This window comes from Periplaneta americana, chromosome 15 (genome assembly GCF_040183065.1).
Source record: "Periplaneta americana isolate PAMFEO1 chromosome 15, P.americana_PAMFEO1_priV1, whole genome shotgun sequence".
NCBI lineage: Eukaryota > Metazoa > Arthropoda > Insecta > Blattodea > Blattidae > Periplaneta > Periplaneta americana.
In genome coordinates, this window is record NC_091131.1 from 13,101,883 (window position 1) to 13,128,868 (window position 26,986).

Sequence of the window (26,986 nt, forward strand, 5' to 3'; positions counted from 1 at the left end):
TTGTTTAGAAAAACGATTAAAATATTATACAAAATAATGGGTATTAGCCACCGGCATAGCTTGGACGGTTAAGGTGCTTGCCTGCCAATCCAGAGTTGCGCTTCGATTCCTGCTTGGGCTTGGTTTTTTCCGAGGTTTTTCTCAACTGTAAGACAAATGTCAGGTAATCTATGGCGAATCCTCGGCCTCATCTCGCCAAATATCATATCACTATCACCAATTCCATCGACGCTAAATAACCTCGTAGTTGATACAGCGTCGTTAAATAACCAAGTAAAATAATAATGGGTATTAATGGACAAAATATGTAGATAGATAGATAGATAGATAGATATTTATTAGCCTTAGGAAATACAATGATTTCATGGCATCGTCAGAGTGAATACATAATAAATATGCGGTTACATACATGTTTTTCCGACATACAAGATGTCTACAATAATATACAAATAATATACAATCAACACATTCAGTAATGAAGTCAATTCTCCACAGTTTTCTTCAGACCATTACTTGTACAAGGTTCTTGGTTTCCTTATCTTCTTGGGCAGTCTCACCCCAGACATGAATGAGATAGAAAAGAAGAGCAGTAAACACAAAAGGAGATACTAACTACTGTAAGCTAAATTTGGAGTGCTAAACTAAGATACTCATTGACAGTAAAAGGCATGTGGAAAAGTAAAATATGTTTCACTGACTTTTTAAATCTAGCATAGCTAAGGGCTTTAGTTTCAACAGGGAGTTTGTTGTAAAGTCTTATCCCTGTATGTGATAAGCTATTGAGACTCTTGGATAACCTATGATGATTAAAATGTAAATTATTGCATGTTCTTGTGCTGTAGTTGTGATAATCAGAGTTTATTTTAAAACTATCATAATTTTGGTGGATGAAACAGACTGTTTCAAGAATGTAAATACAAGGTAGGGGCAAAATATCAAACTCTTTGAATATTTTTTTACTATCCGAGCGAATAGGTACTTTCTTTATAATTTTCAATATTCTCTTTTGCAGTCTAAACACTTGTGCAAGTTTTGATGACGACCCCCAGATAATTATCCCATATGATAATACAGAGTGAACATAGCCAAAGTAAACCGCTCTAAGTAGTTCCTTGGGAGTTATATTGGTTAGGACACGGAAAGCATAACACAAACGACTTAGTTTATCAGTTAAGAATTGAATATGACTTTCCCACGTGAGGTTGGAATCAATCCATATCCCTAAAAATTTTGTACAATCGACGTCCTTTATTCCAGTATTATTAAGTAGTATTTCAATGGAGTCATGTAGTTGTTTCTGACTGAAATACATACAAACGGTTTTACTGACATTCAGTTTTAGTCTATTGCTAGCTAACCACTGTTCTAGTTGTCTTGAGGTTTCATTTATTTTCTCCTGTAAATTATTTTTATCAAAATATCAAAGGAAATAAACATTATTTTATATTAATAATGGGGCTTTATGGCAAAAATTAAATGAAAATGCCTCAAAAATGTCCGAATAAAACAAAAGATGCTCTTATGAGTTGTAAGAGGCAAAAAATGCAAAAAAAAATGCCCTAAATGTCTTAAAACACTCATTTTATCACATAACACATAAATACTAAAGCAGCTATGTTTCTGGCTTAGGCTTACTAGAAAAAAGATGCAATTTCATCAAATTCCTAACCCTAATCATTAGTGATATATTTCTAATATTACATATTTGTTCTTCACTTGCTTACTCCTTGTTTGTAGCATTGTCGAACATATATTCTGGTTAGTAAGTAGTTCCCAGTAATACAGTGCACCACAAATTCAAAATGGGAGCCGCTACTGATCTCACCAGACTTTTTTTTTTTTTTTTTTTTTTTTTTTTGGAATATTAGGACTCATACCTAGTTCAATCTCGGAAAATTCGGGGTTAATAACAATTATAAAATAAAAATAGACTAGACTAGATATAATTGAAACTGAGTGTGAATTTGTGCATAATAATAATAATAATAATAATAATAATAATAATATTAGAGTACCGGTATCTTATTGGACATCATTGTTGCTGTTTAGCCTTCTCCATGGTTGAAGCCTCACAGACTGAACAAAGCAGATATTCTTGTTCGTCGGCGACGAGAATCCGACGACTGGAATGACGGCGAGAATATTTACAGCAACATTGACTCTTCTTCAGGTAATCAATTGAAAATATCAACGTCTGTTTGTCTTTACTGATGTAATGTACCTGTTTTATTTTCTTACTGTTAAGCAGCACTTTCATGGCCTGGAGATGCGCTGCAGTTTCCGTCATGTGGCCCGCAATGTCAGAAAAGAATTTCTTGGGCAATTGCTCACTATTATCGTAATAGTTTTTTTTATGTTCTGCATGAAATTTTATACCGTTCAAAGTTTCGAAGGGCAAAATTTCCTCCTTCAACATTTTTTTTTCTTGTACAAATATTATATAAATTATTTCATTTTGAATTTTGCATACTGGTACACTACTTTTAACACTTGAATATAATTAATTGATTAACTAGTGGACTTACTCGTGTTAATTATGAAAGTTTGTGCAGCTTACAGCTGTTTTAGTGCTTCACGCACCATCCTCAGAGCCTACTAGATCTCGGCATCATCTCGAACTTCTCTGCCTGTTATGTGAGTGTGTTTGATTGTTGAAAGGTGTTGAAGAGTGGAGTCAAATAGTGTGTGTGTACTGAAATTGATCTGTGTGTTGAGAATTTGATCGGGGTGTGTTTCAGTACACACACACTATTTGACTCCACTCTTCAACACCTTTCAACAATCAAACACACCCACATAACAGGCAGAGAAGTTCAAGATGATGCCGAGATCTAGTAGGCTCTGAGGATGGTGCGTGAAGCACTGAAACAGCTGTAAGCCGCACAAACTTCCATAATTAACACGAGTAAGTCCACTAGTTAATCAATTAATTATGCATTATTTATTTTATTTTATTTTATTTTATTTTTATGTTAAAATTAATTAATTGTTTTTGTATATGTTGTTGATTACATTTTTTTAATTATAGTTTATTTTTACTGTATAGGTTGTATTATTAATTTATAAAAGTAGGTTTTTGTTGTATCTTCGGAATTGGTTTCGGGTTTTCATGTTGAATATACATAGAAGTGGTGGTTTTGCATTAATTGGGTATGCTTCAAGTCTCTCTCAAAATTTTCTCACAACATTATGCACTGTAGAATGTCGCATTAAAATGCCTCGAACTGTGATCTGTGGCAATTTGTTATTCCTACCATATCTGCAGTTCCTTCCTATAGAAGTCCTGATCACTTAATTAGTTTCTATGGAATCTTCAAAACAGGAGTGACGTGGTAATCCTGAGGTTTGGGTAAAGGAGGTCTCAGGATCATAAATCGAAGGCTGGCTAAAGCAACACAATCACAGAGGATGTGTGAAGCTGATTCCAGATTAATTAGGGTCACCATACATATCATTTTTAATGGGACAGTACCGTTATTTTCCTATATCCTGGCCTGCCTGTCGTTTTAGTAAAAATATCACTTTTGTCCTGTTTTTCTGATTACTGGTAAGCGTTGAAGCAATGTGAGTTAGTAGTAGTAGTAATAGTAGGTTTATTTTGCCTGGCAGAGTTAAGGCCATGAGGCCTTCTCTTCCACTCAACCAGGTTTCAATAATATATATGAAATACAAAATTAGATTACAAAACAACACAAAAGAAAATACCTTATAAATTACATAAAATATAGTAGAAAATTACAAATATTCAAGATCAGTTACATAATATAAAATTACAAATAGTCAAGATCGGTTACATCATATATAAAATAAGGTAGAAAATTACACATACCGGTAATCAAAATCAGTTACATAACATAAGGGGAATACACACACACACACAAACACACAATTTATAAGACCTAAAATGTTCGAAATAAATTCGACGATTAATTCACTTGAGATTTATTATACAGTTAATATAATAATAGGAGAATACCTGTGGATTACAAGACATAAAATGCTGATTAGCAAAGTCGTACTAAATGGCATACAAATACAAATGATTAAGTAATATATCAAAATAATAAAAAAGAAAAGAAAAAAAAAGAAGAAGAGAGAGGAGAAAAAAAATAACAACTTGGTCATTTAAGACTATTTAGAAACTTCCGCAAGAGTCTAGTTCTGTTCATTAAAAACATTTCTAAGTAGAGTGTTCTTAAAAGATTTTAGACTCCGACTGCTCCTGATTTCCTGTGACAAGGAATTCCAGGAACGGGCTGTGTGTATTGTGAAGGAAGCAGAGTAGAGAGATGTTTGATGAAATGGAATTGATAGAACAAGGTTATGCTGTGAACGTGTATCACGGTTGTGGTGGGATGCTAAAAGTGTGAAGTGAGGAATTAGGTAAATAGGTTATGCTAATTTTAAAACAAAAGTGTGCTTAAAGATTCGTATATTAATTGTAAGGTTGATTTCCTTCATCTAGATGCAGATCCAACGGGCGTGTCCGTGAGTGTGAGGGGCAGGCACTTCAACCAGACGCTGGGCTCTGAGTTCTGCTCAACACAGGACGGGGTGGAGTTCGTGCCCTGCATAGACCGCACGGCCTACAACTACACCTACACGATACCGCTCAGCAGGTTCATGCCCGACGAGTCTCTGCTTCTGCAGTTTCAGTGAGTGTTGCGCCTTCAGTTTAATTTACATTAATACACATTATAATCACGACACTTACAAAACAAGAATACCGGTAGTCTACTGTTCCTGAGGTTTGAGTCGTAAATATTGTTACTGTATTGAGGTTCTGAAGACGTCAATTAAATCACAAATAGATTACAAAATAAACGTTACCATGAAGGTCTCATTTGTGCATCTGGTGAGTAAATTCATGTATACTTATTGGAACAACAACTGCAGGTGGCTTTAAAATAATTGAATCGGTCGGAGCTAAAAGGAACGAAGTCAAAATATGCAGTTTTGGGTTATGCAACAATTTGAACAACAGATGTCATACGCATCGAAAGGTGGAAGAAGGAACTAAGACTTTTAAATATTCTTTTGTCTTATATAATATAAAAATATAATATTTGTGTTATTAGTGGAATATTTTTTGCTTCTCCTGAAAAGTTGTGAAAAGTGACTTACAAGGGAAGGGTTTCGGCTCGAACAGGAATTTTTGGTTAAAAATTTGTACAAAGGCTTACCTCACAATGGTGATGAAGACCGTAAAAGCATTTATTTGTGTAACTCTCCGTTTGGTTGGTATTAGTCAATACACTTCTTTAAAAATGTACATGAGGATTCTCTATAAAATGCATGAAACAGCATGGAGCAAAGCAATAAGCACAACACGCAGAAGCAACACCTGAACAATCTTCTGAACCACACTCCAGTGCTGAAAAATCAAATGCCACCTGAATTACATTTTTGAAGTCCGAGACTTGTTCAGGATTCACGTAACCAGCTGACTGCCAGGAATACTGAAGCATAGGGCGGTACACTGGAGCAGACAACTGGTTATGAATAACAGAGTGCATTTTCATTAAAAACACTCGATTTCCCAAGTTAAGTTCTGGATTCTCAGCAAAAGTCATTATGCAATCTGTTATCCTCCGAGCATATACTTTGTATTGTCTAAGGAAACAGATATTCAGAGGCTGGAAATATTTAGTTTTTTAGGTGAAATGATCATACATTCTATGTCCTAGCCTTGGAATGATTCATTTATTAAGGTTGTGTCCTTGTGCACATTCAATGACTCACACAACAGTGTACATTTTTGATTATCTAACCAATACCTAATTCCCTCTTTACCTTTTCCTATCCAGTCCTCTGACTGAACTCTTACTTTCTTCGATCCTGACGGCATTAGAGCATTCGAGGTCTAGGGGTTCATTTCCCTTTCTTTCCTCCTCTTTCTACTTTTCTGTTCCTAGTGCTGACCTGCTATGGCACTAAAATCGTCCTCCAGTGGCTTAAGGAGGGAAAGCTGGTGATCAACAAGATCTCCCAGCTAGGTCCAATGGACCCGTCGACCAACAGCAGGTGTGATCCTCCAGACATTCTGGGGGGTATGTGAATGAAGTAGCCACCAAAACGTTAAAATATGGCGTTCACTTAAATCGGCTACAACTTGCCATTTTTCAAAAATATTGGAGTGCAAGAGGTCAAATGACTTTATTGCCAAACGCCTGGCATTAGAAAACAACAACAACATTTTTAATTAGCTGCAATATTTTCAGACAGAACGTTAGAGAAACATGTTCTTAAATGGGCTTTAGACATTTTACCACTCGCACTAGCTTCTAGGCTAGGCTAGGCTTACGGGTAAGGTGTCCCATCCCCTTAACTTGTGCAGTGCTCTCCCCACCCCTCAACTTGTGCAGTGCTCTAACAGACAAACCACACATTACACAAACGAATGCTTTTGGGGACTTTACAGAGATGTAAAGATGGGCCTGTATACAAATTTTGGATACGAAATTCCTGTTCGAGCCGAAATCCTTCCCTTGTTAGTTCCTTTTAGCTCCGACTGATTCAGTTATAGTTACAATTATTCATTACAACGACGTTACATTGTTGAGTATAGATGTTTCCAAAGAAAGGAGATAATTAAAAGAAAACATGCATTAAGAATTAGAATGCAAATGGCGGTTAGTTATTTTATGGAGTTCTTGAGAACAGATAAATTAGAGTAGGGCAGTTAAAAATTTTTTATTAGTCATTGAAATACAATTATTCATGACATCGTCAGTATACATTAATCTAACAATGATGCTGCTGTGTTTTAAGACGTCATTGCGTGTTGCTTGTAGTTTCTCACAGATGGCACGCTCGCAATCAGCTGAGCTGTGCCACTCGCCTATCGGCCCCTTTGGTTGCGCGTGGCGCAGCAACGAGAACTGGTCCAGTGACGAGCTGACCTCGGGGCTCCACAACCAGCAGCAGTCGGAAGTCAGTGGCAACAATGCCATCGCAACTTTCTCAGTCGATGTAGGATCTTTTGCACGCATCACACTGCGCTACAGAGTGCCTCTGTTGCAGTCCATCACGGTGAGTACCGATCTCGCGAATTTTATTTAGGATCTTATCTGGATGCAGTACAGCTTCGATTATCGTCGATAATTCATGTCAGGAAAACACTACAGTTATTGAAACAATTATAATGAAATCATTTAAACGTAAGTGACAGGGACAATAATAAAGCTTAGCCATATATATATATATATATATATATATATATATATTTTTTTTTTTTCTTTTCTTTTAGGTTTTAACTTTGAACACAATGATATTTACTTAGTTACTGATTTATTTATTTCAGTATTTATTTATTTATTTATTTATTTATTTATTTATTCATTTCTTCATTTATTTACTTATAGTAACAGTTTACATTAGGGAATAATGTATTCCATGTAATTCTATATCTCAAATTTATTCTGATTTAATAAAATCTTCTGAAAAATTTTTCGCATAAGTTTGTAGTACTTGTCAAACACTATCAACATCATCATCACTATTATTATTGTTATTATTATTATTATTATTATTATTATTATTATTGTTATTATTAAAAATAAATAATAGTAAACTGCCCCCCATTGAGGGTAGCCCTTATGGACTCAGTATATTCTCAAAAGAAAATTATTAGACATACGTAAACATAGATATTAAATTTTAAAGAAGGGAAACAAAGAAAAGGGCGTGAAAAATTACAATTGCTATTAATGTGGCACCATGTGATTAATTAGGATTTGGCAGGATTTTTTTAACACAATTATCACAATTATTAGTACTATTACTACCACCACCATAATTATTATTATTATTATTATTATTATTATTATTATTATTATTATTATTGTTGTTGTTGTTGTTGTATTATTGCTACTACTAATACTACTACTACTACTACTACTACTACTACTACTACTACTACTACTACTACTACCACTACCACCACCATCATAATTATTATTATTATTATTATTATTATTATTATTATTATTATTATTATTATTATTATTATTATTATTATTATTACTTACTTACTTACCTACCAGTATTTACTTACTTACTTACTTACTGGCTTTTAAGGAACCCCGAGATTCATTGCCGCCCTCACATAAGCCCACCATCGGTCCCTATCCTGACTAAGATGAATCCATTCTCTATCATCATATCCCACCTCCCTCAAATCCATTTTAATATTATCTTCCCATCTACGTCTCGGCCTCCCCAAAGGTCTATTTCGCTACATGCCCTCCCCATCTCAAACGTCTGGGTTTAATGTTCCTAATTATTATTATTATTATTATTATTATTATTATTATTATTATTATTATTATTATTATTATTATTATTAGTATAATTCACGTATGAAAGATTTCTACAAGTTCATTACTGATGTCTGTATTTTCAGGATAATAGAATTATTGTTGGTATCAAATCCAATGTTTGTGTCTATCTTTCAAGTTTCTGTTAATAAGCCCACTAATTGTTAAGACTGTAGATATGAATTTGACTGATTTTGTCTTCTCTTGACCTCAGAATGTGTGCCTACTCCCTAATGACAAGCTTGGAATTGACTTCTTGGAGTACAATTTCCATTTCTACAGAGATTGCGATGAATGAGAAGAAAAGGAAGGTAACTACGTCATACTTTCCCACTGTTTTAATATAAGTAGCTAAAACTCACACATGAAACGTCTCTGACAGTGATAAGCATTTATGAATGTAGTTGTAGTAAAAGTGTGTGATTATGTTTCACTTCGAAAATAATTTTTCATATTTCTGAATGTTTAATGCCGACGTAATGTTACTTAATAAGTTTAAAATGAGGAACAGTTTCATGTAATAGCTGCTTATTCTCCGACCATTTCATTTGTTCAATGAATTCGTGAAAAGTTTGCTTCCACTGATATGCTGCATTTTTTGTGTTAGTATGACTTAGTACCAGTAATTTTAATATATAAACTAGTAATGGGCAAACATTTTGAAAATGGGTAGATAAGTTGGATTTGTGTTGTCTGAATGTATGCTAGAGTTTTTCTGACCAGGTTGTTTTTATGTAGACAAGGCTCTCTAAGATATAAACATAAGGAAATGATAGAGTATGTAATTCTTTGAAAATTTACTTGCAACCAGTTCTCTTGCTTGCTTTCATGATTATTCTCAAAGGTCTCTTCTGTAATTTGAAAATGAATTTACTGTTGGTTGAGTTTCCCCAGAATATTACACCATACATCATGAGGAAATGAAAGCAGGGATATTAGAGAGACCAAGCAGAATTCAGACCTGATATTTTAATTACTGGGTGTAAAGCAAAACATGTTTTGCTTAGTCTATTTTGCCAATACTTGTATATGTTTTTGTCAATTTAGATAGAGAGATAGATTTTTATTAAGCTGTAAGAATGACAAGCATTCATGACGTCGTCAGTATACAGAAAATTGACAATACATAATATAATACATCTAGTGCTAAATATGCTAGGATACAGAATTACAAATGTTTTAATTTATACGCTGAAGGTGAGAATATTTTCGGCGACACAAGCTAATATATACAGTATTATACAGAGGCGTGAAAATTATTAGAATAATCTTAATTTTAAAGGTTTTTTAATAGTTCCTTCACAAATATTCATTGAATTGATGAATATTGGTATATAATATTACTATACTGATGTAGGATATATTTACTACTAACAATGCCGGAAAGCATTGTTGTACATTGGTATGTTTCTTATTTTACAATTGTTATGGGAATTCAGAAATTATTATATTATGTTGGCGGAATTGGAAACATCAAAAATTAATTAAGAAATGCTTTAAAAAAATTGTTCTTTGCGTTTACATTGTTGTGAAGGTTCAAATGAACGTATACATCTGTTTTGTGCATATAATTTTTTATGTTTCCAATTCCGCCAACATAATATAATAATTTCTGAATTCCCATAACAATTGTAAAATAAGAAAAATACCAATGTACAACAATGCTTTCCGGCATTGTTAGTAGTAAATACATCCTACATCAGTATAGTAATATATACCAATATTCATCAATTCAATTAATATTTGTGGAGGAACTATTAAAAAAACCTTTAAAATTAAGATTATTCTAATAATTTTCACACCTCTGTACATAGAGCTTAATACTAATTTACAAGTAAAAGTCAATCTTAATTGTACCAATTTCAGAATACACTAATTCAGATATACTAATATTTTTCTTCCAAGCTAGAGCCATGTGGCACTGTCCCATGCAGTCTCTCTGTTTTCTCTTCCCAGTCTTGGCTTTAACTCTACCTGACATAAAACCATCAAAGGTAGTATCAGGAGGAGAATGTTAAATACTAGAGCTTTAAATTTAGATAATCATTTGTGCAAAGAGGCAAGTGTTTTAATAAAATATTTTTTACCTCTTTTTTTAATTTTCGCATGTTAAGGTCTTTAATATTTTGTGGGAGTTTGTTATAAAGATTACTGCCTCTATGTGATAAACTGTTAATACTTCTGGTAAGTCTGTGGTAATTCAAATGTATGTTCCTGGATGCTCTGGTACTATACTCATGATACAATGAATTTATTTTAAAAGCGTCTATATTTTGATGAATGTAGCACACTACCTCTAGTATATATATGCAGGGCACAGGTAGAACTTTTAGTTCTCTAAAAATGCTTATACTTTCAGATCGGATAGGGACTTGCTTTCTAATTTTAATTATTCTTTTCTGCAATTGGAGTACCTGTATCCTGGTTGTATCCTGGTAAATTATTAAAGGTTTTATTAATTTGTCTTACAGAATAATATCTGTAATATTGACAATTAATATTTGAGGAGAAAAATTCGTTCCAGCACCGGGGATCGAACCCGGGTCTCATGGTTCTACATACCAAGCGCTCTGACCACTGAGCTACGCCGAATTCAATCCACAGCACCGGACCGAACCTTCCTCCTTCAGTGTTTCCCTTTGTGGCCGGATAGCTAGCAGTGCATATTTCTGTACAGATTACTGTGCACTTAACTGCGGAATCCTGGCCAAACAGTCATTCAGTTGAGTGCGCCCCGTGTATAATGGCAGTTGACTTTGACATAAAAAAACGTCAACGTATATGCCTAACTTGGGGTCAGGCCACAAAGGGAAACACTGAAGGAGGAAGGTTCGGTCCGGTGCTGTGGATTGAATTCGGCATAGCTCAGTGATCAGAGCACTTGGTACGTAGAACCAAGGACCCGGGTTCGATCCCCGGCACTAGAGAGAATTTTTCTCCTCAAATATTAACTGGTAAATTATGCTTACGTGTAAGGAGTTGATGACAAAAAACATACATTGGTTTGTTTGTTCGACAGGTAGATCAAGATGGCTCCTCCAGAACAGGATTGTGGTCGACTGTCTGTCTAACTGTGGTAATTGGGAACAAGTTATTGCCATAGGATAATTATTTTCTGATGCTTAGTGAGATGCATTTTATTAAATCTGTGGCGTAATTTAATGAAATGATTCACTCAAAATATAATATATGGACATAATTTTAAAGTAGAATTAAATATACATACATGAGAAATTTTAGAGTATCGTTATGTATCAATAACATAGGTAGAGTCCTGCAACACATGCATCACTTTTCCTTTGGAATCAAATTTAAAATATTTTGTAATTTGGATTCAAGCAAATTACAGTAATTTGGATTCATACATTCCATTTTTGCATTTATCTGCCATGACATGTGTTACATGTACTCAAAGGCAATATACAACTCCCGTTACTTTATTTACCTGATGATAAGAATTTACTACGAAAGTCAAGAACTTGGACGTTGCTGTTGTTTTCCAGCAGCTGACTGCTGATCTTCTACATTGGAGGAAGTGATCTCAATTCATAATTGTATAATTACATAACTGTTGTACACATCTTGCAATTAAATATTATTTCATTTATTAGTAAATAGTATTTGCTATCTAAATGCTAAGTCATCAAATCAACAAACTCTTTTTTTTTAGTATAGAATAATTACATTTCATCTTTTCTATTATTACAATAGAAAGAAGTGAAGATGTTTCTCTTTATGGGAAGGTCTTAATTTCCACATGGACGAAGTTTCTTTTCGTCTATATTATGTAAGACATACATGGGCACAATTTTTGGTTACGTGAGGCACTCGATTTGAAATAGTTTGTTTACTAGGAGAGGAGACTGCAGAGTAGGATGGGAAATATAAACTCTGTGACCTGCGTCACCTTATCGTAATCGCTAAGGCGGTCAGTGGCGAATTATTAGGAAAGCGCTTGGTTAACGTGAGAGACTCGAAAACTTTTATTCAATTTGGCAAATTAATTCGGCAGCTTTAATCATAAACCTCGTTACTATTTCTCCATCATTGAATTGATTTAAATCACAGGCGAGAAATTGCGTAACTAGCCAATAATATTCCATCACGTTGTCTACGTTTATTTTCTTGAATATTCTGGCGTTTCTCAAGATTACTTTATAGATTTGCACGTTCTCGACCTAAAATAATTTCAGAAAATCATATTTCGTTTTCTACGCACATTTGATATATATATTTTTTTAATTTCGTTTGGAAATAATACGTACAAACAACATTTAATTCCTCTTACCTTTTAATGTAGCGTGTTTAAGATATAATGTCGTATTTAGTATACTATGCAAATGTTAAGATCATAAATTTTCTTCGGAATAGTACGAAAAATAACATTTAATTTGTCTTAGCTTCTAATTCAGCATGTTCTTTATGACATAAGGAGTAATGTCGTTGTATATTAAATTTATTAATGCCTAATAGGATTTTCGAGCATAACATAGGCCTACATCGTATGCTCTCCCCTTCTAAACAGCAAAAAAACTCTTCCTCCCATTTCTCATGAAATAATCGTTTTCTAACGCGTACACACTGCTTTGATAATGCCATTATGCCACCACTGATATTGCTTATGAAACTGATATAGAACCTGCCCACGCCTAGGAGCTATGTTAGGGAGGGACGGGGACTGTGAAGGTGATGTCACTCAGAGCATTGCTCTCTGAAGGTCAGTGAGGCATTATTTCTCAAGTGAGGCACGATGCCCATCTATGATGTAAGATATTATTACTTCCAGGGGCACATGCAAGGAAATTACATATTTAGGTTTGAATATTTTTTTTATCCATAATCGTGTTCTTTTCTCTCATTTTTCACTGTCAGAGTAACAAAATCTACATCGACATAAAGTATAGTCCTCCTACCCCTGCTTCCATATAATCTCTGTGCTTCTTGCTGGGGCATGTTCGAATTATAACAATGCTGACCTACCGCCTAGTACCGACCTTGTAATGGAATTAAGCCGACACAATATGAAATTTAACTTCTGGTGAAACATATTACAAAAGTTGTTTTGACAGTTCTCCAATACAGACGTTAAATATTGTACATTTTCGATTTTAAACTCATTTGAAGTGCGATATTCACCCATTCGTTAGTTTGAGGTGTAACTTTATACTGTGAAATGTTCGTTTAATGTTTTGTGCATTTTAATAATAATAATAATAATACACAGAATTTAAAATACCGATAATGTAAATTGTAAACAATTTTAATAATAACCCCCCCCCCTTGACAAAATTGTGCGTATGCCACTGATTATTTTAACCCTTTGTCACATACATTAAGTATGCTGGTGCCTTTTGGCCAAGGGTGATACAACTCGAAACCGAACAGTTTAATTTTGTTGCTTGCTACTTATTTAGAAAGTGATATTTCACGGGTTTTACCAGATTTTCTGTCGTTTATTGTTCACATTCCAGTTCCGTACCTCTAGAAAAAGATGTAGACCATCTTTTTGAAAATTGAGGGTAAATGTACTCCAAAGAATTAGCGGTTAAGGATAGACTGTGAATTGTCCTGGGTTGTTACTTTCTTGGGACATCTCCAAACATTTAGAAATTCTTTTAAAACGAATTGCATAAAATTAGTAAGTTCTTCTACGAAATTTATTGTAATACATTAGTAAAAGAGTAGAATACCAGAATTCTATTGAATATTCAGAGAAAATTTTTATTTTATGTTATTTATTTATTATTTTACACAAGGTGGATGTACACTGAAAGTAACAGCCACCCTGTATTGCAAAACGTTGTCTGTTACATAGACTTATTTTTTGTCTTTTGAGACAAGTTCGTAAATAAGTGAATATCAGAAAATTATGCTTCCTTCTTTTAACTTCTCTTGAATGTATAAATAATAACCACACAGTATGCTATAATGAATTTTTTGTTTATGCTACTGTACGACATTGCCAGATTCAGAAAAAAGGAATACTGGTACTCTTGTTATTGTGAATATTATAGTTTTTTTCTTTTGCGAACGCACCTACTGCAGTCTGAACCCTGTATGAGAGAGTAACAGCTAAAATCTTGTAAAATTTTATAATTAAATCTTTTCTTATGATTCCTAATCATAACCACAAATATAATATTAAAAGCTACTTAAATCAACTTGGTTAGTTTACACGTCTTAATTTCTAAGACAATTCAGAATCATTTCTAAGTGAAATTAAAATGAAAGTTGTGTAATCAAGATGTAGAAATTAAAATGGTAATAGTGTTTTGTTATTAAAATTATTTCTGACCTGACGGTATTTCAACACGGAAAATTAATACCGGTACTTTTATTTTTGATAGTAAAATTTCTAAGTAATGTTGTCTTAATTTATAAATGTCTACCTTTTGGTAGTGACTGAATTTTATTCCATTAATCAAAACGAAAATTAATGCTGAAGAATCAAGTTCGTGACATTAAAAACCGGTCACTGTTGATAAAACGTTGTTTACAACAATAAAAAAAAAAACAGATTTCAATGAAATTGCAACAAAATATAATTTTGAGGCACTGTTACAAAATTAAAATGACTTTACTGTGGTACCATTCACAGGACAGTAGCAATATAGCAATACAGGGTGGAAGTGAAATAACCCTGCAGATTTTCAGAGTGAATAGCTCATGTTGCATGTAACAAAAAAGTGTAATACCTTATTGGTGGAAAGTTGATAGTTTTGTAAGAAAAAAAAAATGTTTTATCCCAAATGTTTAACACCTGCTTATTCGGTAACTATTGCGAGTAGGATCGTGATTTTTGTCCATATCGATAATTCATTTATCTCCCTGGTGTATTTCCATAGCATGGACGGTTTTCGTGTAAATTTAATTTAAAAGCCACTAATTTCAAGCAACTGAACGATACGAGTAGATTGCAACGTCGTAGTGAGAGAGGGAGGCTCACATACAGAGTTCGTTGACCTCTTACATCTGTATCATGAGTAGAGTGTGTTAGTGGCGATGTTGCCGGACTGCTGAAATTTCAAACTTAATATTTTAATTAACCGTGCATTTAATCACAAAACGTTGTTGTTGTTTTCTAATGCCAGGCGTTTGACAATAAAGTCACTTGACCTCTTGCACTCCAATATTTTTCAAAGATATTATCATCATGGTCAGCCACTGAAGCACAGATTTTGAGGTGTTCCGAATCCATTTCTTGGTTTGAGTTGCACAATGGGCAGTTAGGGGACTGATATATTCCAATTCTATGCAGGTGAGTTGATTCTGTACCATTAAAGTAGTCCCCGCCCGGAGATCCAATTGGGGGACTATTTTACCTCCGGGTAATTTCACCTTAATGGTACTCATTTCATATTGGAGTGAAAATGGCAAAACGTAATATAGGTTGCTTATTCCTTTAACTGTACCCTATTGTCTCTTTCAATCTGCAGGATTATTTGACTTCTGCTCTGTATATTGCTTAGAGTAAAATGTTTTTCAGAATGAGATTATCGATTTTCAGATGCTTTATTATAAAGAGTAATGTATCTTCTTCAGGTAAATAAGGTATTTCTCATTGATGTTCATGTTTCATATATGTATATAGCATTGTAAATATAACGAATCTCATTACAGTTTGTATACGTTATTAAGAGAGAGATGAAATCACAAGTTTCAGATTTAGGAGATGTAGAATGCTAGTGAATTACGTTTATTAGAAATAAATGGGAGATCATGTAATTTTATATGTAAAGATGATATTAATTGACATACTGAGAATAAAAAATCCATTATGTCTTTTTGTCTAGGCTTATCCCACAGGTGAAAAGTAAAAAAAAAAAAAATGTAATGACCATTGATTCCCACAGTAATTTATAAACTTTCTCTTTTTTTTTTTAAATTTCAGATATTGTATGACTCTATTTTTAAAACTTTTTAACAATTATTAAATATAATTAGGGATATAGCTTTATGGAAGTGCACTGTTTATATTTCTACAACAAATATAGGAAGCAATATTGCTTTCAGTAACTTTAAGAAACTGAGTTTAAAATTCAGATTCCATGTAAACATAAAAATCATAAACGAATATATATGGCCTGGTTTGATTTACCCTTTACAATGTGCTCCATTACCTCAGTTATCAGATACATTCTTACGAGATCTTGACAAAATTATTAGAAGTGCTGTGAAGGAAATTATGATGCTACCCGATGATACACCAAATTCAATGTTATACACAAGTAAAAAAGTCCGAGGTTTGGGAATTCTTTGTGCAGAGTGGGAGGCCAGCATTCAACATTACAACATCTGTAATCGTCTTCACCGTATTAATGATATGCATCTTAACTTTGTAAGGAACCTGCATATTGAACAGCAACTGAGTCCACGTAGATTAAACATCAATAAGTCTTCTATTGCTCTTGAGGGAGATCTTGCGGAACAGAAGTTTTGAATCGTGGTGTAAATTACCTCATAAGGGCAAAGGTGTTATCCTGTATTCTGAGTGCCCCAAGGCAAATTCCTGGATGTCATCAAAAGCAAATTTATCAATTTCAGAATATATTAATGCAATTAAAATATCCAGCAATCTATCTGCGGTTAGATCTGTGCCCGGCAGAAGTTTCAACACAATCCGTTGTCGCCATCCCGGCTGCAACGAGACGGAAACTCTTGGTCACGTGTTGGGATTCTGTCGAAAAACGGAGCTGCTGGGCAACAATCGACACCATGAGGCCAGGACCGGCATTGCTGATGTCCTCAAGCGTCGCGGATGGGAAGTATACGAGGAGATCCACTGCGTTTCATCCTTAGATTCGAACAGAAGAGCAGATATTGTAGCCATCCACAGGAGTCAATCTAAGGGAATAGTTCTTGATCCTACAATCCGGTTCGAGAGGGATGCCCTGCAGGCACAACACGTTGATGAGGAGAAGAAATCCATTTATGAGTCCTGCATCCCTTACCTAAGTGAGAAATATAACATTCCAACTAGTCAGTGGAGTGTTTCTGGCCTTTTGTTTGGTGCACGTGGCACACTTCCTAAATTCACATGTGATATTTTAAAAGCACTCGGTCTCCGATTTTTTGAAATTCAAAAAATTTTGTTGAATATTCTTAAGGATTCAGTCCAAATATTACATTACCATTTATATTTTGGCCATTGATGATTGTGTTGGGTTTGCATTTCTCTGAATTTTTTACTAAACAATTCCTGTCTTTCTAAATTATTCTGTAGGCTTTTATTCTGGATCTTTATGGTCACCCGCATTGAGGACAGATTATTTTCTTTAAATATTTATATATTCCGCAGTGATAATTAAATTCATTACCTCGCTTCAGTGTCAGAAACAGATTGCATTTACATTGTGTTCATATTACGGGTGCATCATTCTTAAGAAGGCATTTTTTAAATATCTCTTTTTCCTATTAATAATTTACTACGTTTACAATTGAAGGGTTTCTAGTACAGTGCGTGGCATATACAACTTACCGTCATTATAATCAATTCTAACACATATATCAAGTGAGAAAATTCGACCGGTCTCTCTCACAGGAGGAAAACGAATCGGCAGTGAATGGAGGTGATTTAGGCTTTAAAAATAATGCACTGGTAAGAGGTAATAAGACAACGTTATGTTGATCTTACCCCTTTTATCAAAGCATATGTTAAAAATGATGTCTTTCATTGGATGTAAGAATTACATGGTGTAGAAAATTCTAAAACACCTTCTGCAACTCATATTTATAATTTCACAGAGCATTTGTCTGATTTCATTCTTCAGCTCTTCAAAATTGTGTGGACTGTTCACACACACTTTCTGTTTCAAATTCCCCATAGATATAAATCACAAACGTTTAAGGAAACAGGGAATCTCCTATCTTAACACATGTTAAATTAGTGATATTTACTGTACCTTTTCTCTAAAACTGTTGGGAGTAGAACAGTGAAGCTTTTACAGCTTATTTCTGACACACTTATAAGTAATCTGATGGAAGGGTTTTCAAAAATAACAATATTTTGTAAATTTATAATTTTTTCTGAATGTGTGAATTTTTACCTAATTTTTTCCTGTATTTTTTCAAGAAATCTGCTTTAAAAACCATTATTTAAAAGAAGTGTCAATTTATGCTACAATACCAGCTAAATACCTACAGAAAATTTGAAATAAATCTAACCATTAGAAGCTAAGATACCGTCTCTTAAAAAAAATGAAATTTTTTGACGTTGGCAGGAAGCTGTAGAAATCGGCCAGATACCGTCACCAAAATTAAGTACGTTTGAGAACTAATTTGTGTTGTCACAGTACTATTCATCTGCCTAGAGAGCATTATACAATGAATTCCCATCAGCATCTATAAAAACAGCAGTACAATAGGAAAGTTATTATCAAAAACTGCCTCATATTACTCAAAATCGTAATTGCACTTCTTTTGCTATAGCTATATCCCTATTTCCAATAACTGACGCAGATCATTTGGTAGATTTAAGTAGATCTTCACCAGTTACAGAACACTGTTTCAGGATTTATGGTTGGTAATGCTTAAAATTGCAATATCTGATAACATCTCTCATAATGGTGCGATATTTCAATTCATAATTTGAAATTAATGTTTAGAAATGTAGAATTTTAGCCACTTATTAAAAATTCAAAATTTAGATAAATTTATTTAATTTGTTATTACAATAGTATGTTGGTACATGCAACCGATGGATGTGTTTAAAAGTTTGATAAATTTTCTGAGACTTTCGGGTTTGAGCAATAACTTTGTGGAAATGTTCATAATTGCATTCTGTGTAGAACTGCAAATATTATCTTTTTTATTAATGACAATGATTCATATTAAAATACTTTTGTTTTTATGTCTTTGAAGACAGCACTTCTCATAGCAGTTAGCCAAGTTTTGAGATATACAACATCAATATTTTCAATGCAACGCAGCAATCATTCCTTTTATTTTAAACGAACACATTAGTAAGAACTTGGTCAGATCGGAGTGTATTTCATCTATTAAAAGCTGTTTTTTATTACAGTGTCTGCCATAAAAAGTGACGGAAAAATAATACTCTTACTCAATATGCTTGATAAGCAGCTTGTAGGTTTACTTTCTGTTCTAAGTTTCTTTAAATACTACTGAACACTTAACTTCCATCATTTATAACTTTTGGTTATAATAACATTTTATAATTTTAAACATTTTGGAAGTTTCTTTCGTTGATACATACATTTTACATAACTTTATATCATTTGAAAGTTCTGTTTTGTAAAACCTATAACCCTTTGCAGCATAGTAATTATTCAGAAGAACCACAGTTTTTTTTTTCTTTCTCTACAATTATAGCACAGATGTTCCAACATGCAACAACCTCTTGAGGTGCCATTTGTGTTCAACGTGCAAAGTGGCACTTTGCCTGAACGATAAAAAGAAATGTTTTAAATTGTATCATCAAAAGTAATGAATTAATTGTGTATCTGAAGTATAAAAAGAACAACATTAATAAACTATACATTTGTAAAACCATTGTAAATGTTACATTATGCTAAATTGGTTTATTATATCAAAATCCCTAATGATCGCTCAAAGTAACCATTTTTCTGAAATTGTGTGCAGAGTTTAAAAAAAAAATGATCGAAGCTTTTTTATGATCCATGATAGAAAAACATAAAAAATTACATCTTGTTCTAATGTTTTAGCTTACTGTGCTGCAAAGGGATAAAGAAAACCTTATTCTAAAATTTGACGACACTTATCAAATTCCACATTTGGCATTTTTGGTTATAACTAACAACAATTAACTTCAGCAGTTTTTAAATATAAATACATAAAAATATTGAAAAAAAAAGAAACGTGGTTTTCGAAAAATTCCGTGTTTACAAAATTTAGTATTTAATTCTGTGTAATGGTGTAGGATCTATACACTATTTTTTTTTATATTACAGACATGATGATTGCCCAAATTATGTTTTCCTTTTAATGAAGCCGAAAGTAACATATCTGCAGTGTTTTTATTCATTATATTTACAACAGCGAGTCATTTTATTCTTTTTAAATACTGTATATACATTTTTTTCGACAATTAATTTGTTTTGCATTACAAAGTTCATTTAGTCACACGTTTTAATTTTGCACTCGTTATAAGAATTTGGTACAGAATACAAAATTGAAACACATTTCAGGGGTGATCTGGATTGTATTCATTACCGATGAGATAATAATAATAATAATAATAATAATAATAATAATAATAATAATGACGTCACTAAAATTTATTAAAGTGACGTTAACGAAGGTTGCTGTGCTATACATAATTATGTTGGTTACATTGCATATCCAACACAAAACTTTTATGAGGTGTGCAACAAAAGGATTAGATTTTCACTTCCTTGATAATAGATCATACTTTGTTATAATCTGATTTTATACAGATGTATCTTATTGAGTTACATAATCATGTCAGCGACTGGAAGGGTGCTCAAGAGTGTAAGTCAACATAATTGATATTCTAAACAAATGACTTTCGGCCGTCCATTTCTCAGTTGTTTGTGTAAATAACAAGAACATGCTGCAAGTAATGTTGCATTGTTTCTCGAAAATAACCTACCTGTACTTATCTACCGTCCATATTTGTATCTTAGAACAAAAAAAAGAATAAATAATATATTTACTTGTATAATATTAAATATATGTCATAATATTTGTGATACCAGTGCAGAACTATATACAAAACTGAATATTATGATATTAGTTTAGTAATGTATTCCATATAATATGTTAAACATACTTAGCATTATACATGTGTTGTAGAATTAGACTGAAGAGAAATATTTCTTGTACATAATACACTTTACACTATTGATGTACTTATATCATTAAAGTATTAGGTAGCAGAGTAAATGATTGGAGATTTTCAGTACGATGCAAGATTATTTGGATTTTACATTTTACGTCAGAAAGGGAAATGTTAATGTAGGAACTTAGATCTGCAGATGTGGTGTAAAACCCAAATATAATCTTGCTACCGAGTAGGAGAAGACATTAAGCCTAGGTTGTAAGCGAATGTATGAAGAATAATTGTATGTATATTTTAATTATTTAGTAAAGTGGATGATCTATTGTAAAGGTAATGATATTCCCATATGGACCATTTTAAGTACGGTACATTTCTGTATGTTGAAGTCTTGTATTTGTACAATCTATACGTTGTGCGTAAAATTGTCATTCTTCAGGACACACTCTTGACGATTAATGATTCTGAGTTTGATGTAATAAGTGTATTATTAGTGAGAATGTTTGTTATTACTACACAAATCCGTTACCTAGTTTATAATGATTTCATGATAATTTTCAGAGAGATAGTTGACTGTTAAAGGGTTTTTAGAATATCTTCTTCAAACATTGCGTCACACTATAGTGATCAATTTTGATATGAGATTATTATTTCTATTTAGGCCTAGCTTTGTTAATGTGCAATTTTAATTTAGATTCTAAGAATGTGATTATTATTTATGAACTGAATTGTTATTTATTTCATAAAATTCCTAGGAGTCTTTTAAGTAATGCTTAAATGGATTTATGAGAATTTTCGTGCTTATAAATGAAATATTTTATGAAAAGAAGTCGGTAAAAATAATGAATGTTTTTTTCTTTTGTTTTATTTGTTTGTTTGTTTTTTTAATAAAAAGAAAGGAGTGAATTTTTATCAATGGAATGGTGCATTTAACATGATTTTTTTTGTTGTTGATTTAGATAAACTTAGTTAGTACAGGTTAGAGCTTAACTCTCTGCATAGTGACCTATCGATTAGTACTAATGGCATTCCCATGATTTAGAAAATAATATGCAATTGTTACATAAACAAAATTTTTCCTCATTTTCTTCATTATGTCAACTCGAAGATTCTCATATCTGCATTTCAGCATTGTTAATAATAAATTTTCATTTATTTTTCTTTCGTTACAATAAATATATCATGTTTTCATTGAACATTTTCATCATAGCATGCTTTACGTGGAAGTAAATTGTCATTTAATCCTTATATTGAAAATTACCGTGGAAATTTTCATAAATCAAATTTCAGCAGGATAAGTAACCCTTAAGCATTGGTTACTTCTGTGTAAGAATAAAGTTTTGTCAACAAATTTTTTTCCCTTAAACATTACCACAATCTTACTTTCTTTTTCCCTCTTTTTTATTAACAGATGCAAAATTTATTTCTGGCTGTAATTTTGACAGTATTAATGCCATGTAAATAATTTTTTCACTATAAAACGGTTTTCTGATGAAGTGAGATGAATAAAAAAACTCGTCTTCAGTACTTAGTTTCCAAGAGTACCATATACAGCTGTATTTATGTACTCACATCTAAACAAAAGAAGGCGTAAGGCATTGCATTGTGTGTATTTAAACCATTAATACAAACACAGTAAAATGCGGTAGTCCCTAGAAGATATTTGGTCATGAATTAAAAAATGGTATTTCTACAAGATATTGAATTACTTACCGGTACTTATAGTTATGAAATTAGACGAAATTACTGGCAGTTTGTGGAAAGGAATCATTACCAGTACTGGTATTATAAAATTTACAGTAGAAATTCAACTTTATTGTAGATGTTTATGAAGATTATTAATGTCTTTGTATACAGTGAAACCTCTTCTTGCGGACACCCCCAAGATACGGACACTCCTCATATACGGACAGATTTTTATGTCCCAACTGAAATAATATAGAAATAATGATAAATTTAACTCTCGTTAAAATACGGACAGATTTTTATATCCCAACTGAAATAATATAGAAATAATGATAAATTTAACACTCGTTAAAATACGGACAGATTTTTATATTCCAACTGAAATAATATAGAAATAATGATAAATTTAACTCTCGTTAAAATACGGACAGATTTTTATGTCCCAACTGAAATAATATAGAAATAATGATAAATTTAACTCTCGTTTACGGACACTCTCAGACACGGACACGGACAGCTGTTTCACAGTCCTAAAGCTTGCTTTACCTCCTGACTGCGGACAGAACTTGGATTTTAAGACCTAATATGTTACAAAAATTGAAAATTTAGTTTTGGGAACTGTACAGAAATTCTTTAACATGAAAGAAGACAATAAGGGTCTCGTAGGTTACCACTAGCCCAGCCGGCTACCCCTTGTTAGCTGGAAGCAGGTGGATAAACAAAATCATAAAATTTAACCTGTCTGATGGATCCAAAGTTTCCGCGATAGTGAAATTGTATTCGATACATGATAGGGTTAGTAGGATTATTCTCTTCACTTCAATCAGTTGTTCTGTTTCAAGAGACATGGCACCTGGACGTAAAGGTTAAGTTGAAAACTGTAAATTACAGTACCGGTGCTGTATAACTGTAGCCCTAGAATAAAATTGCATGGCACAGCACTGTTTTTTCCTTTTTCGGTCTTACCTACTGTAGTTCAAAGTTGCAAAGAATGCACTTTAGTACAGTGTATGTATGTATGTATTTATTCACACTGCAATGGGTATATACCCGGTGGCAGTGGTAACTAATTACACTCAATAAAGACAATAATAAACACAATTAATAAAAAATACAATTAATAATAATACTAATAATTAATACTAACAATAATTAATAATAATAATAATAACAACAAGGAACATCCTAAATTAAATGAAGCACGATCAGTTAAAATAACATTTAAAGTAAATCTAATTTGTACCTTAAACCTATGTTCGAACTAAAACCCACGAGTATGATATGTTCATATCTGCACAAGTACCTTTCAACACTACACTCATTTCGCTGTCAACTCACTCACTGCACTGGAACTACGACACATTTCACTGATTCTATCCTGATTTCACTAACACTTCAAAAACATTTCACTGTTCAAATACTTTGCACTGCCACTATAAACTATAAAGCTTCACTGACAGGAACACGTTTCACTTACTCAACACACTTCACTGACACAACATAATTCTTCACTGATAGAACACTTCAATAACAAAATATCAATTACACCCTTTAAATACTGTGTATAATTATCGTCTATTAGTAAAGTCCTTAAGCCTATTTTTAAATACATTTTTGGTTGTTGGTAAAGCCTTTAGTAAGTCTGCAGGTAAAGCATTCCAGTCCCTGATAGTACGATTGAGAAAAGAAAACTTTCCAGTGTCCGTCCTCTGCCTTCTTTCCCTCAATTTATATGAGTGGTCGTTCCTTGAAGAGTAATTTGGCGGCTGCAACCTATTTTTTATTTCTCTCCAGGCAGGCTCACCTCTGTATGTTTTGAACAGTGCGCATAATCGAATTCGCGTTCTCCTGTCCGTGAGTGTGTCCCATTTTAATGGTGAATTTTTCCGACAATACTTGAGAGCCCGTTTTTGAATCTTTTCCAGTGTCTTAATATGTTCTAATCTGTAAGGATCCCAACATGCAGCAGTAGATTGTATTTATAATTAAACTACAGTAATACATTCCATTTAAAGCGTGAAGGGATACATAATGCATATTATAAATTTACTATTAGATTGGGAAGCCTCCCTCCCAATAAAGGACACCTCCCAGATGCGGATAGATCGTTATGTCCCTCGATGTCCGTAAATGAGAGGTTTCACTGTACTCTTAAATGAATGTTAAAATAACATAATTTGGTAAGATTACGCAATATAAACTGGAATACCGGTAATCGTCTTTCAATGACTAAATGTCTTTCCTTCTTGGATTTACCGCATTCTTTTCAAAATAAACTTCAGAACGGTATGAATGCTAGCTTGAGCCTGCTTGCTTTTTCTTTGTAAGTGGTGTATTAAAACTTGTATTATATTTTCATAAAGTAGCCTATATAGTGATTCTGAAATCATTATTTGTTATATAATATGTGTATAATGTCTTGTGTATTGTAAACTTATGTTCATAGTTATATATATATATATATATTGCATTTAACATTAGTCCATTGAGAGAGAAGAGCCATATTCATGTTTTACTGTAAAAAAATATACATTTTTTGTGAGAAATTAAAATGATCCATATGGTAGTTTAGTAATTTTAGGTTAAATTGATGGAGTGCAATATATAGTAAAAATTTTCATTATGTCAGATCTGGTCTTACATCTTGTAAAAATAAATGTATGTAGCAATAATTTGATAGTTTTAAATTATAGATATCGTAAATTGATGACGAATTCGGGAAGGGCTTACAAGGGAAGGGTTTCGGCTCGAACAGGAATTTTTGGTTAAAAATTTGTACAGACGCTTACCTCACAATGGTGATGAAGACCGTAAAAGCATTCATTTGTGTAACTCTCCGTTTGGTTGGTATTGGTCAATACACTTCTTTAAAAATGTACATGAGGATTCTCTATAAAATGCATGAAACAGCATGGAGCAGAGCAATAAGCACAACACGCAGAAGCAACACCTGAACAATCTTCTGAACCACACTCCAGTGCTGAAAAAACAAATACCACCTGAATTACATTTTTGAAGTCCGAGACTTGTTCAGGATTCACGTAACCAGCTGACTGCCAGGAATACTGAAGCATAGTGCGGTACACTGGAGCAGACAACTGGTTATGAATAACAGAGTGCATTTTCATTGTAAACACTCGATTTCCCAAGTTAAGTTCTGGATTCTCAGCAAGAATTCTTATGTAATCTGTTATCCTCCGAGCATATATTTTGTATTGTCTAAGGAAATAGATATTCAGAGGCTGGATATATTTAGTTTTTTAGGTGGAATGATCATCCATTCCATGTCCTAGCCTTGGAATGATCCATTTATTAAGGTCGTGTCCTTGTGCGCATTCAATGACTCACACAACAGTGTACACTTTTGATTAGCTGCAATATTTTCAGACAGAACGTTGGAGAAAAATGTTCTTAAATGGACTTTAGACATTTTACCAGTCGCACTAGCTTCTAGGCTAGGCTAGGCTTATGGGTAAGCTGTCCCATCCCCTTAACTTGTACAGTGCTCTAACAGATAAACCACACATTACACAAACGAATGCTTTTGGGAGCTTTACAGAGATGTAAAGATGGGCCTGTATACAAATTTTGGATACGAAATTGCTGTTCGAGCCGAAACCCTTCCCTTGTTAGACGTATTGATTCCAATTTGTGACGAAAAATTAAATACAAAAGGAATAAGTAAGACAGTTTAAAGAGCTGAGGATAAAGCATGTACCTGTATGAATTTCTATATATGTTGATTGGTTGATACGAGGAAAAGTAGACATTTGTTATATAATTGTATTTAAAGAGGTAGCAGAAACTTGGATCTAACTTTGCTGATCTCTTACTGATAAGATCCAAATTATTGTGGATAGAATAAAAAGAACAACATAAATGTTCATGAGGAGAGGAAAGCATGAGAAAAGCACTTCTCTGCTGGTGGTTAAGCTCACACATTAGTGTCAAATCTTCTTGTAAGATCTATGCTGCAATGGACAAACTTTAGCCTAGATAATCAAAGCACTTGCCAATAACAGTACCGGTACACGTGGGAAAAGAGCACAATGTCACAGCAGTAGTATTAGTGTGCAAGGACACAAAACAAATCAAGCAATTGTGAACAAATTTTTTTTTTTTCTGATTACTCCCATATGTGTGTAAAGTTTGTTGTTTGTATCAAATTTTGTTTTACAGTGACTACTCGTGTTTTTATCTCAGAAAT

General features: G+C 33.1%; 1 protein-coding gene and 1 non-coding gene across 8 annotated transcripts in view; one reads left to right on the forward strand and one right to left on the reverse strand.

Annotated features, from left to right (window-relative positions):
* Positions 1 to 20,152, forward strand: part of LOC138714650 (myelin regulatory factor) — a 472,560-nt gene extending 452,408 nt beyond the window's left edge. For all 7 annotated transcript variants that reach the window (XM_069846712.1, XM_069846710.1, XM_069846708.1 and 4 more), the window contains 5 exons: positions 2,050 to 2,170; positions 4,466 to 4,655; positions 6,795 to 7,032; positions 8,533 to 8,629; positions 11,338 to 20,152. In XM_069846712.1, coding sequence (XP_069702813.1) covers positions 2,050 to 2,170; positions 4,466 to 4,655; positions 6,795 to 7,032; positions 8,533 to 8,616 — 633 coding nt within the window. In that variant the 3' untranslated portion in view covers positions 8,617 to 8,629; positions 11,338 to 20,152. The remainder of the gene's footprint in view (positions 1 to 2,049; positions 2,171 to 4,465; positions 4,656 to 6,794; positions 7,033 to 8,532; positions 8,630 to 11,337) is intronic.
* Positions 10,837 to 10,910, reverse strand: TRNAT-UGU (transfer RNA threonine (anticodon UGU)). The gene has a single exon. It is a non-coding gene; the product is annotated as a tRNA-Thr (tRNA).
* Positions 20,153 to 26,986: the final 6,834 nt, after the last annotated feature.